We start from the raw sequence: 15,754 nt of genomic DNA, 5'->3' as shown, positions 1-15,754 counted from the left end.
AAGTAATCTTTCAGTCATTCGGTTTAATTTAGGGCTCAAATATAGCACTGTGTGATGAAATAAACAGCTAGCAGCTCTAGGAGGTCCCCAGTAGATTCATTTAAAGCTGGACAAGAGGATAAAAATGCAAGATTTTTTAGAATCTGGTTTTCCATCTGTGAGCCAGAATATCACAGCTAAAAGATGTGCCTGGTCACTGAGCTCCTGTAACATGCACTGAGAAAAAGTCTGAACCTCCGGAGGATTCTGGGAATTGGGGATAGGGTGGGAGTGTGGAGGAGTCTAAGCACAGAGGATAAACATGTTTGAGGACGATTTAGATTTGAAACAAACTGTCCATGTAATGGGCATCTACCTCTCATAGGCCCTGCAACAAATGCTCTGTGAGAGCAAATGGTGTTTAGATTCCCAGTGCATCAGGATATACTCTTCTGTATAGTTATTTGCACAAACTACCAGATACTTCTAGCCATTAGTGAAACACATTTTCAAAATTACACTTGAAAATTTACCTAACTACACCACTAATGGAGATCAAATTGTCCTCATAGCCTTTTAAAACCTATATTGGCTTATATATAGGACATGCAGAGAGGTGACAAGTCAATACACTATATTGACGTCGTATAATTTGTACATGGACTAAGTTAAACAATCAGATTCTAAACTGTAGCCAAAAGCTAAGAAGGTACATACTGCTCAGGTTTCTCTAGGATTCATATAAATGTAAATCATCAGGGTCAAAGGGACTCATAACCATTTTCTTGATAACATGATTATTTCAGACTTGATTTTGCAGTATTTATGTAGTTTTAAAATTTTTTCACTTTTCTTTTCTCCATCTCTCCATGACCATCCCCTCTTCCATTTCTGTCCTCTTAATCTAGTATTATGAAGCACCTGGAAATAAACACATTGACTGATAGCAAAGTCTCTAACAATAAGTCCTGTAGCAAAGGACATTTGTAACGATCTTGTAAGATAAATTTTGGACTACAAGGAATAAAATGGTTTTGTGATTTTACCATAAGCTTTACAGGATATGTTTAGTGAATGAGAAAACTAGAAGGGAACTCAAGAAGCCATTTTGACCACTTTAAGGTCTCTACGGAGACAAAATCTCAACTAGCTGAAAGAAACGTACATTGTCCACTGAGATGAAACTCTACTGCTGATCCTACTTTGATTCTTAGAAACAGTGCAATGTTCTATTCAAAAGCACAAAAGATATAAATCAATAAATAAAACCACCTATTCGAACATCAGCTTGTTATCACAAACCATCAGTTGTTCTCGCAGTCAAAATAATTTTTTTATAAATTTCTGGGTTTGGGATTTTTTTCTCATCATCTTTAAATTGACTATATAATATTGGCAGTAGTTCACAGCTACTGCATAGGAACTTTAGCAGTGCTCAAATTTAAGCCCGTATCTACATTCCCACTTGCCTCGGTGATATATTACATATTGTCTTAACTGTTCTAAGCATTTCTACAAACTCATCAAGTTGATTTATCAAAAAAATGCCACAGTGTCAATGGAAGGTCTACTCAATATTTTTTTCTTCTATGTTAACTAAACATGTCCTTCAGCTACACAGAATTTTCTCTTGTGTTCATTATAAACTAAAAAAAAAAAAACAAAAACCAAACCTGTTTCTGTTGAGTCAATTCTGACTCATAGCGACCCTATCTAGGTTTGTTAAATAAAAACAACTTTTAACCTCATCAGAATAGAACAATTTTATTAACTATTCCTCCATTAAACTCTGATTTTTGGCTTCCAGACAACTGAATATTTTGAGATGATTCAAGCTATATCCTTGAGTTTTTATAGCGGTCTGATTTCCCCTGCCTAATTAAAGAACAATCCTTTACACTGTAATTAAAAAACAATACATTAAAACTGTGACTCCTTACAACCAGTTTTTTTCTTCAGTCAAGTTAAAATTAAATGTTCCTGCTATCCAATTTTTTTATCTTTCTTCAAGACAGGGAACTGAATAGCTCCTGTAAGAATCTTTCTACTCTTAGTTATGGTCTTAATGCAAAACGCAAGTTTTAAAAATAAAGAGATAAAAAGTGTTGAAATTTTTATTAATTTTAATGGTAATGGAAGAATTTCATTACTAAAGAGAGTTTAAAATAGCTCTAGTAATAAGAGAAATTATGTCGACATCCTGGAAAAATGGTTAACACATGGCTAGTAGGGGAACATAATTTGTATCCTGGTAAATCCTTAAGACTAAGTTGGATTCCTGTAGCTCCTTTCATACCAAAGTGACTTCAGAATATATTGAAAAATGAAGTGATTACTGATGTAAGTTCCCAAGTGAATTCACTTGGCACTGCTTACCTTGACTGCGAATTCTCCTTACCCTGACATATCAACTGAACTCTTTCATTCTTGCTATCTTCATTTCTCAAATTCTGTTCTGGTTACTAACGGTGAGAATGTTCTCAGTGTTTAATAATAAAATTGACCTATAGCAAATAATTGTATTTATGATGATAAAAATCTTCCTATCAGCCTACAGTATTCACCATCGCTACCTTCTGATTGAGATTTTTTAACTTTCACTGGCAATCTTCAGTAGTATAAATGGTGGTTTCTTGCTCAGTAATGGATTTCTCGAATTTATTATCCCAAAACATTAGACTCACTGGCCAAATAAATGGAAGAATAAGCACTGGGTTTGAAAGAAGGCAGATTTACCAGAAGACAATATAAAATTGAACTGGTAACATTTCAGGCATAGAAAACCTTGGGGCCATACTGCATTATTACTTCCAATTAGCTACAAATTCACAAGATGTACTGTTTTAGAAATGAAATCCTTCCTGTAACAAGTCTATGAAACTGATTCCAAATAATAGGTGTGCTATATGATGTGAGATTTATTACATTTCAAAAAATAAAAATAAAATAACCAGGCTTGTCTGAAACCTGGGTTTGTCACCCACAACCCCACTCAGGAAAAGCAGTTGGACATTCTACATGTTTCACAGTGCAAGAGAGCTGACAGTGAGAGAAATGGAACCTGTGATGGGGATACCAACTCCAGTATCACAGTTGCTGTGGAATACTCTACAGGAAACCCTGAGCCCATTTGGGGTGTACAAGAGTCTATGCATTGGGCAGAAGGGTGGGAGGGAGCTCTTAGTAATTCCCTGTCTCCTTTTTCTTTCAGAATTAGCATAGCTGGAGGAGGTGCAAGTCTTAACAAAAAGGTACTTAATAGGATTCAAAGGAAAACATACTCAGAATCTGCCCAGGGAGAGATGACACCTTTCACTAAACTTATGATACCTCACAAAGACCACATAAAGAAATAGTTACTTTTATAAATGTAACCAGATAGGGGTCAATCCCTGGAGAAGAACATCATGCTTGGTAAAATAGAGAGTCAGCGAAAAAGAGGAAGATCCTCAATGAGAGAGATTGACACTGTGGCCGCAACAAAGAGCTCAAACATAGCAAAGACCAGGCAACATTTCGTTCTGTTTTACATGGGGTTGCTTTGAGTCAGAGCCAACTTGATGACAACCAACAACAAGAATCACATAGGAAAATATTCTGATGTAATTTGGTATATTTGGTTAACTTAGAAAACGTGGAACAAAGCAGAGGTATTTTCCTCTGGTTCAAAGGAAGAGTCTGAACTATAGAATTAAATCAGCAATACAATGGTCCCCAACACATCATTTCTAGGCATGCCTCTCATAACCTCCAAACCTCCCAGCCTCCTACTTTATGTTCCAGATAAACTAAACTTCTTTCATTTCCTTGAAACTTCCACACTTTCTATCTCACCTCCTAGCCCTTATATAGGTGGTTTCCTCTGTCTGGAACACTCTTTCTTCTCATCTTTGCCTGGGTAACTCCTTGCTTGTCATGTCTTGCATTAAATGTCACTTCCCCCAGGAAGCCTTGCATGATCCTTTCAGACTAGGTTGGGTAACTGTAGGGTTTAGGAGGGGGTGTCACTAAATAGCATTCTTCTTCCCCAGCAAGTTTAGAATTAACTGAGAGCTAGACTAAGATATCAAGCAAATGGAAAACAAATTACTCTCCTTTTTCACTCATGAAGCCCGACTTGGAGAACCCAACTTTCCTCTGCTGGCAAGTGGGCTTGCTAAGATTTCACCCCTGAATTAGACACTTACCCACTCAGCCATAGGGACAGCTGGACAACCACTGAAGTCCCCCCAAAGGGCTCACCTTCATGAATTTTAAGCACTGAGGGACACAGAAAGCAGGCTGACTTGCTGAGAAATAAAGGAGGAGGGACTGAGCTGTGCATATTCTAAAGAGGAGTGAGGAACTGAAAGGCAAGTGGGAAATGTTACTCCAGTGGAAATCCCTCCACAGGAAATAATGGGGAATAAAAGCTCTTCCCCAAGAAAACACACTGCCTGAGTGTCCCCTCACATAGCACTTGGTCACACTTTGACAAGATTGCATAGTTGCCTGCCTCCCCTGCTAGACCTTCAGCTCCATGAAGTGATGCAGGATCATGTCGGTTTTGCTCACCAGTCACCTTAGGGCCTGGCACAGGGTAGGCACTTAACACGCACAACAAAACAATCAGTGAGTTAGTCAATCAATGAAACATTCTCTTCATCCCAAAGAAAACTTCTATTGCTATATTAAGACAATACAAGGACAATTTACCTGAACAAGGACAATTTATAAAATTTTCATGTTACCAGAAGGGACCAATCTCTGGACAAGGACATCATGCTTGGTAAAGTAACAGTCAGCAAAAAAGAGAAGATCCCCAATGAGATATACTGACACAGTGGCTGCAACAATGTGCTCAAATGTAGCAACAATAGTGAGGATGGCACAGGACTGGGCAACATTTCATTCTGTTATATGAAGGGTTGCTGTGAGTTGGAACCAACTCGGTGGCACCTAACAACAACAGGTCTCTTCAAATAGGTTGTTGTGGGTAATCTAAGACCTTTAAAAGTGTGTACGAAAAGAAGAATGTAGTTGAATCTTACTTTATGGGAAGAGTGCTAAGACCTCAGATTGGTTACATTCTTTATTTGTGGCTGAGGCAGAGGACAGAGGAGAGGGTGGACATAAGGAAGGTAATACAGGAAAAAGAATTGTTGCTTGCAAGGCATAAAATATATAGTTATCAGAGATTAAGCAATATTACAACTTAATATTTTATTCGTAAATATTCCAAATATTTTTAAAATTATGAGCAGGGAGACTTCATTGTCATTTGTGCCATTTGACAACTTACAAAAAAAAAAAGAAAATTCCCAGGTTACATCTCCTCAGTTCTTTAGGAGCTATACAACAGCTTTTTAAGTGGCTGATCAATAGCCTGATGGTTGATAACAACAAGTGTTGGAAAAGATGTGGAGAAATTGGGCCCCTCATATACTGCTGGTGGGAAAGTAAAATACTGCTGTTTGGAAAACAATCTGGCAATTCCTCAAAAGTTAAACAGAGTTATCACATGACCCAGGAATTCCACTCCTAGGTATATACCCAAAAAACTGAAAACATATGTCCCTGCAAAAACTTATACAAGATTGTTCATAGCAGCATTATTCACAATAGCCAGAGGGTAGAAACAAACCAAATGTCTGTCAACCATTGAATGGATAAAAAAAAAAATATGGTATATCCATATAATAGAATATTATTTGGCAACAAAAAAATATGAAGTATTGATACGTGTTACAACGTGCATGAACCTTGAAAACATTATGTTAAATGAAAGAAGTTAGTCACAAAAGATCACATATTATACAATTTCATTTATATGAGATACCTAGAAGAAGCCAATCTGAAGAGACAGAATGTAGATTAATGGTTGCCAGGAGAAATGGGGAATGTCTGTTAATGGATACTTTTTATCGAGGTGATAAAAATGTTCTAAAATTGACTGTGGTGATGGTTGCACAGCTCTAGGAACATACTAGAAACCACAGAACTGTACATTTTAAATGGGTGAATTATATGGTATGTGGACCCTATCGCAATAAAGCTGTTATTTAAAAAAAAAAAAAAAAATGGCAGGGTGTGAGACTGGAATCTCCAGCAACCGCTACATCCTGAAACTGTACTAATTCTGCTTCCATGACCTGTGGCAGGGAAACTACTAAAGAACAAGATGCTCCTTGCTGCCCACCTTCTTTAAAGATTCACAGGGCTGACCTCCATCCAGGCTTGCTTTATTTATGAGATGATAAGGTTGCAGTAAGCAATTCTGAAAGAGACCTATTTGGTATCACTTTTTAAAATGTCAAATGAGTGACTCATTTCACCAGGCAGAAGAAACTAGCTTAGAACAACCAGCTCTGATGAGATGCTTTCAGACAGATAAAGAGGTTAAAATGGTCTGCAGGTTAGGGCCCACATTGAGGCTCACAGCCAGGCAGAACTGGCTTTCAAGAAAGGAAAAAGCTGGGATATTTGCTCAGGGTGTTTGTCCAGAAAACATCCAGATTGTCTCTCATACTTCTCAATACCTTAGGATATGGGGTATAAAGCACCTACTACATGCCAGCGTCCTTAGTTACAATTACCTTCTTTAATCCTCAAAACAACCCTATCAGAGAGATGGTATTATCCCCATTTTATAGGCAAAGAAGCAAACTCAATTCAAGGAAAGATAATCTTAAAGATAGTTGTCCTAGGTTGCATAGCTGGTACCTGGCAGAGCTGTCTGACTCCAGAGTCCAGGTGTTCTCCACTACCCCGCATGGCCTCTTTCTCCTGTGCGTGGGCAGAAGCAAAACTGCTTCTGCAAGTACTCCAGAGCACCCAGGGCAGAGATTTCTAGTGGCTTTGAGCCCACCTCCCTGTCCCAGGCCACCCCTGGCAGCTGGATGGATTTGTGGTCTAAGTCCCTGAAGTCAGGAGTAGACAAAAATGTATCCATCACTCACCAGGATAGACACAAACCTCAAGATAATTTGTTTTCCAATGGTTTCGGCTTCAAATTCTGGTTTGGCATGGATTTTTTAACAACTAACAGCTGTAGGCAATTTTCACACAGAATAGAGACATCAATAAGGCAGAGCGAGTGGAATTTTCTCCTATGGAACAATAAGCTGTCTTCAAAATGAACACAGAGCTGCCACCGCAGGGGCTCCTGCTCTAGGTCTCAGAATACGGTTGAAAGGGCCATGAATGTGGTCTAACAGAGGTGTAACTAAGGTATGGCAGGTAGGGCCTATGCCCTGGGTGCCGCTTGAGGGGGAGGGTGCTAATGAGCAGTTTCTATTGGCCATCACAGTTTCTATTGACAGCTGTGAGAGATCAGTCAGCAATTTAAAACTAATTGCCATAGGTGCTATTTTCTGTAGATAGGCTCCTGGATGTGGGTGCTTTCGGGATACTAGCTCTGCCCACCAGCTCCTCTACCACCGATGTGGCCTCCATCTATCAGCAACACCTGACTCCTCAGACTGGCTTGCAGTTTTAAAATATTTTAAGTGAGAAATAAAACCAAGCCATAAATGCCTCTTATTGCCCTTCTTGATAGCCACAGGGTCACATGATTCACTGCTGCTCCCTGGGGATGGGGGGTGGGGGGTGGGGGGGGATTATGCCACCTGTTGTCCCAACGACCTCAGGCTTGGCCATGTGACTTGTGGTGCCAGTCCCTACAGGAGGATGATACATCATCACTCTGTGAACATGGGAGGGCCATGCAATTTGCTTTGGCCAGTGAAGTGTGGACAAAGGTGACATGGGCCAGTTCCAGCATAAGCTTGATGAGCTGGCTAGCAGTTCACCATGTCGGTCTTTCCTCTTCCACCAGGCCTAGGTCTTACCAGAAGACAGTGAGGAACAGAACCACAGCTGACACGCAGCTGACATGCAGCATTAGCAATGGATAAACCTCTCCTATTGTAATCATTATGGTTTTGTTATCACAGCATAAACTAGCTTATGATGATTGAAACAGCCACCTAACACTGATCCCCTCCACTTCTCACCTTCAACTCCTTACGCATAACTCACCTCCTCTGGAACGTCTTCCCTGACTACCTTTCTCATCACCTTGTTCTGCCCTCACAACACGTATTCACACAATGTCTACAGTGATGGCATTGTGCCTTCTTCAATATGGGTCCTCCTTTGCTATTGAAAATGTTAGCTCTTTGGGGGAAGGCTCTAGTTTTCTATTGTGAACCTCCTCATTAGCACCTAGAAGTGAATTCTGCATATAGCACAGATGAAGGAGAGGGGAGATTCCTTCAACATATAATAATATTCATAAAGTATAAACATGCTATCAAGAATCATCTCTTATTCCTGAAGGGCAGTGAGCCAACCTATATTACTTTCTTGACTTAAGAGTCAAACAAAATGATCAACCCAAACCAAACCCACCGCTGTCAAGTCAACTCTGACTCATAGTGACCATACAGGATAAAGCAGAACTGCCCCATAGAGTTTCCAAGCCTGTAAATCTTTATGGAAGCAGACTGCCACATCTTTCTCCTGAAGAGTGGCTAGTGGGTTTGAACCACCGACCTTTTGGTTAGTGGCTGAGTGCTTTAACCACTGCACCATGAGGGCTCCTTAACAAAATGGTGGCATTCTCTAATATTTGTTGAACAAAATAAATGATCTGGTTAGAACGAACTCCGTAACAGAATGCCAGCGGTGATCAATGGAGCATACTCATGTAACATTTATTGAGCACCTACTAAGGGCCAGGCATTGGGCCAGTCCCACTACGCATGTTCTCATTTAAACATCACATCTAACCTTGGAGGAGGTTTTGTTTTTTTTTTTTTTCCCCCTCTATTCTCCAGAAAACAGGGTTGGCAAAGTTATATGATTTTTCCATGATTATACAGATAATAAAGTTAGTCAGAGGAGTCATTTGAACCAAGGTCTTCCTAACCTCCAGCCCAATGGTCTTTAAATTATGCTATAATATCCTCTAAAATACAGAATGGAAAGAAACACTCCAGATATACTTGAAAAGATAAGGTGAAGAGTACACTTACAGCTCTTGATGAATGGGTCCTACACTAGATATACCACTTTAGTATAGAGGATTTCAAAATATGATAGTATCTATAAAAAGTTTTCCACAACAATTATTATTCTAACTCTATCATTAGGCTAAATAATAATACTGTACTTAGGTGATAATGTCTTTCATCAAAGGATCAAGGGCAGGAGGGGTAGTATGATTAATTTTTAAAATGACATATTAATACTATACATTGGAAGTGGGTGGGAATCCCCAGAGGTATGAAGCAGATGAGGAAATTATTTAATGCACACAGCAGTATAGACTCGGTTGAGATGGGGAGGGATTAGGAAGGGCAACTTGGGATACACTACCGCTACATATTCGAAGACCTAAAGGTCGAAATCCCCACACCTACCCAAAAAAAGTACCAGTGTACTCGATGTGATGTAGAAATGCTACCCTCTTCTTTGTCTTCCTTCTCCACTGGCTGAGTGCTGACAGGAGTGGTGCAGACATAAGGGGATGATGGCGGTAGTTTCGTTGAAGAAGGGAAAGCCCATGGCTAACCAAACCATCCACATCCTCTCCTTCTTGCCTCCCTTCCCTGGCTCCCAACCCATGAAGGGATAGAAATATGAGACTCACCACAAGCTCACTGAACATGACATCCAGCTCCTCCACAGGGGGCATGGGCAATGCCGGCTCCATGGTCTGAAGCTCGAAGTTGCTGTTGTTTCGCAGCCGATACGTGATTTCTGGGTGGTCATTATTTCGGAAACAGCAAAAGATGTAAGAAATCCCCCGTCCACTTCTCTTCCTTGGGGCCATGGCTGAATTCTGTTCTATTTCTTGGAGTGACTAAACTCTGTGGAAAGAGAGCATGAAGAGTGTTAAGAATGGATAAAAGAGTTTAAAAAAAAAAAAAAAAGACCAAATCATGAAAGGGCACCCTGTAGGGCATAGAGAGGACCAACCCCAAAAGGATTTGGAGTCCAGTTGGGCAGAGAGCACATGTGCTTTTATTCACTTGTTGAATGCTTCATATGACCAATGGCTGAGACAACAGTACAAAACCACAGCCACTCCACCCCACAACATACACTTTAATTGCATTGGGCTACTGGACATTTCTTTGTACATCACATGCCCTTTCCTGCTGATCTGTTTTGTTATTACTTCCCCTGCAAGAATAACCTTCTCTTTTTTGTCCCCTTTGAGATCCCTTTGGAGATCTCTTACTTATCATTTAAAGCCCAATTGCAATTTCTTTGTCTTCACCCTCCCCGCCGGGATTAATAATATACATATGCTAAGGTACATACATCCATTCATACTCTAAGTTATTTATAGGTGTGTTTCCCTGTTACACTGTGATAACTCAGAGGGAGGGACTATGCATCAAGCAATCGTGTGGCTCTAATGCCCTGCACAAATCTGTCTTGGAAGAAGTACAACTAGAATGCTCCTTAGAAGCAAGGATGGTGAGACTACGTCTTACATACTTTGGATATGTTGTCAGGAGGGATCAGTGCCTGGAGAAGGACATCACGCTTGGTAAAGTACAGGGTCAGTGAAAAAGAGGAAGACCCTCAATGAGATAGACTGACACAGTGGCTGCAACAATGCGCTCAAGCATAACAATGATTGTGAGCATGGCGCAGGATGGGGCAGTGTTTTGTTCTGTGGTGCATAGGGTCGCTTTGAGTCGGAACCGACTTGACGGCACCTAACAACAACAATGCCCTGCACAGTGTCAGGAAGATAGGGGGCACTCAGTAAATGTTTATGATACTGAATAATTTAAATTCATAGAAAGAGGGACTTAACATGAGCTAAAAGGGTCAGAGAGTTTCAAACAGTGAGGATCACATGAGTTCACCAATAGGGAAATGGTTAAATTATGGCATATTCACATAAATAGAATATGATGCACTTATTAAGAAGAGCAAGGCATCTGTGTATGGAAAAATCTCCAAGAGGCTAAATGATAGGTACACTATATATGTATTATATACTATAGGATTACGTTTTAAAAATAATGTATTATTTATGAATATACGCAAGAAAATGCTAGCAGCAGTAATCTCCAAAATCAAAACAGGAAATGGGAGAACTTTTCTTTTCACTTTATACTCTTTTAAATTTGAATATTTACTACAGAAACGTGTTTTTAATCGTTTGTATGGTCTTAAAAAGTTACAACTGTACGCATCGCCTTGGGAAAATTTCGAAGTGACACCGTCCAATGAATAAGAAAATCAAAGAACAACGTGTACAACATGATGCCATTAAGTCTTTTCAAAACAGTTTCATACATAAACTTAAATCATTTATATATAACTTTGAGGAGGGGAAGGGGGCTGAGAAAAGGCAAAAAAGAAAACATTCTTTTTATGCATTTTATTTTTTACAATGAGTACATATTCATATATAACTTTTGTAGATTTTTAATTTTGAAAAAGAAATGAGGTTTAAAAAAATTTAAATATTTACTTTTTAAATTTCAAAAATAAAACTCAATCCATCAACTTTTGGCATCTCTTCCCAAATTGTGAAGTCCAATTCTAAACTTTGTCACCAATTATTTGATTTTGTAATTAAAATACTGATGCAAACTGGGAAAACAGTTACCACAAATAAAAAGTCAAGCCCTCCCTTTACTTTGTAAAGGGATAGTAGTCTCCGAAAACCTGGCAACTGGAAGTCTTTGGGAATGGGAAAGGAAGAGAAGGGTTAAGAGCAGGTTGTCCTAACTGGCTCTGAAATAGACTGAGCCAAGACACCCAATATCCCATCTTGAAATATTCATGTCCTGGCCCAGGGTGTACGTGTGCAAGGCCACATGAGACATAGGCAGTAATATGCAGTACCTCGGATTCCTTTGGCAAACGTTAGTAATACTATATACCAGACATGACAGATACTAGGGCTCTAAGGATACAGAAACAAATGAGTCACTAAGAGTTTATAATCTGGCGGAAGAGAGTAATGCACCAAGTAACTACTGCTGTTCTTAGTTGCTGTGGAGTGGATTCCAACTCATTGTGTGTCATAAGTACTATGCAAACCAAGCAGGAAGTGCCTAGGGGAAAACTCGAGAATGGTCCCTGGTAGATGAGTGGAGTTTTGACAGAATATAGGAAGAAATGCATTTAGGCAGTGGGAACAGCATAAGCAAAGGTTTGAGGTAGAAAGGGGCATGGAGTACAAGGAATGAGTGGTGTTATGGTCTGAGTTGTGCTAAATACCACCAACTTCCCCTAGCAGAGCCCTGGGCTGCCACCTCCGTGCTCAAAACCCTCCAATGGCTCCCCACTACCATTCTAAATCAGCATTCGATGCCACATCAAATCTGATTCCAACTCAATTCTTCTGTCTTTTCTATTACCGTAAAATAAACCCTATACTTTAGGCGATAGCCTATTTTCCATTCCCCATAAGCATCTTGCATTCCTCTCAGCTTCTACCCAAACAGTCCACTCATTCCTTCCTGCCTCTTATCTTTGACAACATCCTCCCCACTCTCATGGTACCATTCTGAGAGTACCCAGCACAGGTGAGCCACATCCACTGCTGGGGGTAGCTGAAAACTGGGTCAACATTTCTGAAGGGCAATTTATCAAAGCCTTAAAATAGTCACACTTTTTGACCTAGTATTTCTACTTCTGGAGCTATATCCTAAAAAAATATTCAGAGATGCTAGCAAAGGTCTTTTCACAAAACTGTTCAAAGCATTATCTGAAATAGCAAATAAACCAGAGCATAAACTAAGTGCTAGTAATAGAGGACGAGGTAAATAAAGTATGGTACAACCAGATGATAGGGAGAGCCCTGGTGGTGCTGCAGTTAAGAGCTTGCCTACTAACCAAAAGGTCGTCAGTTTGAATTCACCAGCTGTTCCTTGGAAAATCTATGGGGAAGTACTATTCTGTCCTATAGGGTAGCTATGAGTCGGAAACAACTCGATGGCAACGGGCCTTTAGACGATAGGCCACCAAGTAGTCCTTTGTAAAAGAATATTTAATGACATGGGAATACTTATAATACTTCAAGTAAAAAGTAAGTATACAATGTCCCATTTTTGTAGGGGAAAAAATCAATAAACGAGAAGAAAAAAAGAACAAGAGAAATTCACCAAAAGGTGGGCAGCGGTGAGCTCTGTGTCAGACATGTGGGTTAGCTTTTTTACTCTTCTGCACTTTCCAAGTTGTTTTCACAATGAAGACATAGCTTTTAGAATTAATAGAATGAGGTGAGATTTTAAAACAATGTTTGATATGATTATTTGTATATATGAGAGGAGGAAATGTGTATCGAAAAATGTTCCTATCAAAAATATCCAAATTACAGAGATCTACATACCAGCTTCTCAAACTGTCTGTGGTGAAGGACTAGTTTTTTTCCCTCCAATCTGTTACAAAGTGATATTTTTGTAAAATACAGTACACATATCTCAGCAATGTTAAATTGCTATAAAAATTTCTAAATGCTTAATCTCAATTCTGGTACACTGTGTGAAATAGCATGGGCAGACAGAGATAGCACAGATCTACCGGAGGAAATGGGAGTTAAGAGGAGGAAATGGGAGTTAAGACTTAGTTCGTTAAAATATAACTATCAATGTTTGTCTCCGGAGTGTGTCCTCGGGGCAGGAACCACATCCCACTCAGTGGCCAGGCCAGAGGCCTGCGTATGCTATCAGTCAACCTTCAGTAAACTGAAGAGAGGTTGCTCGGGGACTACTGCCAAGGTCTCTGTGACTGAGCATATATGTGTATGTGGGTAGTGGGTGAGGGACAGTGTTCAGGCTATTGGAAGACAAAACCAAAAAGCAAACCTACTGCTGTTAGTCGATTCCGACTCACAGAGACCCTGTACGGTTTCCAAGGCTGTAAATCTCTACAGAAGCAGACTGCCACATCTTTCTCCTAAGGAGCTGCTGGTGGTTTCGAACTGCTGACCTTTCAGGTAGCACTCAATAGCTTTACCCACTGCGCCTCCAGGGCTCCTTTATTGGAAGACAAGGGCTAGAAAATAAAGTGGGCCAGGGCCAGCTCATGGAGAGTCTTATGATCCACGCTCAGTCTTCAAGTTCTTTTCCTGCCACCTCCTCAAGGTAGTCTTGCTAATCTACCCAACTGAATGGGATCTAGGCCCTCTTAGCATTTTGTGACCTCCATGAGGCACAGCCATTGGTTGTGGTTATTTGTCATCTAGGTTTTCTTCCCCAATTGATGATCCAACTCCACAAGGAAAAGTGCCTGTGTTGCTTTGCACACAGGAGTACAGCCAAGTATTTGGGAAATGGATAAAAAGAGAGATAGCTTTACTTCTTGCATTTTGCAACTTGTTTCACTTAAACCTAAGTTATATTACATTCTGGCTGCATTGTGGAGGGGCAGGGAGGAAACATTAAGATCTAAAACTCATTCCAAAGCATTTTTGAAGTCTTAAAAAAATGCCAACAGTTCTATAAACAAAAGAATATGAGGGTCTTGGCTAGATTCTTAGATGGGTAATGAGATACAGAGCCTATTACGTTTAAGAAACTGATTGAAATCACTTTAATAAGGACCAAAATATTGCCTTTGACAGGTGATTTGTATTTAAAAGCCTCAGTTAAGGCCAAAGGCCAAGTTTTTATGCTGGCTTCTCCATTAAACCCAAAATACAAGGTCCCCAATTAAACCCATCATTAAACTGTAGATGATGGCAGAGCTTTGAGATGTCCAACAAGCAACCATTTTTAACACAGTGTATTTTGAACTCCACTGTTCAGGGCCTAGTCTTCTAGATACAGTCCCAAATGGGAAGCAAATGTACTCATACCACTTGACCCCTCAAGGGCAGCAGGCACTTCTGGCCCACCCTCCTTAACACTGTTCTAGCACTTCACTAACAAGTGACTGCGACAACTGCCTTTTGCATGTGATTTTTAATAAGCACATTCGTACCCACTATTTCATTCCATCATCCCCATTTCACAGATGAGACTTTAAGAGAAGAGGAGGGAGAAGGGGGAAGGACATGACCAAATAGGAAGAGAGAAGGTTCAGGGAGAGTTGATTTGCTGGTGAAGGACAAAAAAAGTGTATGTGAGAAGCCAAATTAGTTGGGGGTGGGGTAGGGGAAGCTTGGCAGCTTAATCCTGCTGGAATCCGGTCCCCTCCCTCTCCAACCTCAAGGCCATTACCTTAGTTCAGCCTCCCCTCATCTCTCATCTGCATGACTACAACAATTTCTTAACACTTCTCCCTAACCCTTGGTGACCTAGTCCAAGGATTGGCTAACTTTTTCTTTGAAGGGCCAGATAGTAAATATTTTAGGCTTTGCAGGCCATACAATCTCTGGTGCAACTACTCAATCCTTCTGTTTTAACATGAAAGCGGCCATAGACTATCTGTAAATGTGAGTGTGGCTGTGTTCCAATAAAATTTACTTATGGACACTGAAATCTGAATTTCAACTTGTGTCACAAAATATTCTTCTTTTGATTTGTTTTCAATCATTTAAAAACGTGATAACCATCCTTAGCTTATAGGCCATACAAAAACAGGCTGAACTTTGCCAATGGCTGTCTTAAACCATCATGTTCATCTATTTAATTCATTAAGTCAAATGTTTATCAAGTATCTAATATGTGCCAAGCACCATGCTAGACACTAAGGAAAGGAGGTGTGTGTGTGCCCTCAGGGGGTTTATTTCCTTTGGGGAGAGTGGAAAAACTCAAGTAACACAAAACATATATGTGTGTGTGTGTGTGTGTGTGTGTGTGTGTGTGTGTGT

At 40.0% G+C, this 15,754-nt stretch overlaps 1 protein-coding gene across 1 annotated transcript in view; it reads right to left on the bottom strand.

Moving 5' to 3' along the window:
- DAAM1 (dishevelled associated activator of morphogenesis 1) overlaps positions 1–15,754 on the bottom strand; it is a 180,232-nt gene that overhangs the window by 106,832 nt on the left and 57,646 nt on the right. Inside the window, exon 2 of the mRNA XM_004370910.2 lies at positions 9,614–9,833. Coding sequence (XP_004370967.1) covers positions 9,614–9,796 — 183 coding nt within the window. The 5' untranslated portion in view covers positions 9,797–9,833. The remainder of the gene's footprint in view (positions 1–9,613; positions 9,834–15,754) is intronic.

Source organism: Trichechus manatus, unplaced genomic scaffold, assembly GCF_000243295.1.
Source record: "Trichechus manatus latirostris isolate Lorelei unplaced genomic scaffold, TriManLat1.0 scaffold00010, whole genome shotgun sequence".
NCBI lineage: Eukaryota > Metazoa > Chordata > Mammalia > Sirenia > Trichechidae > Trichechus > Trichechus manatus.
This window is presented reverse-complemented; position numbering and strand designations above follow the sequence as displayed.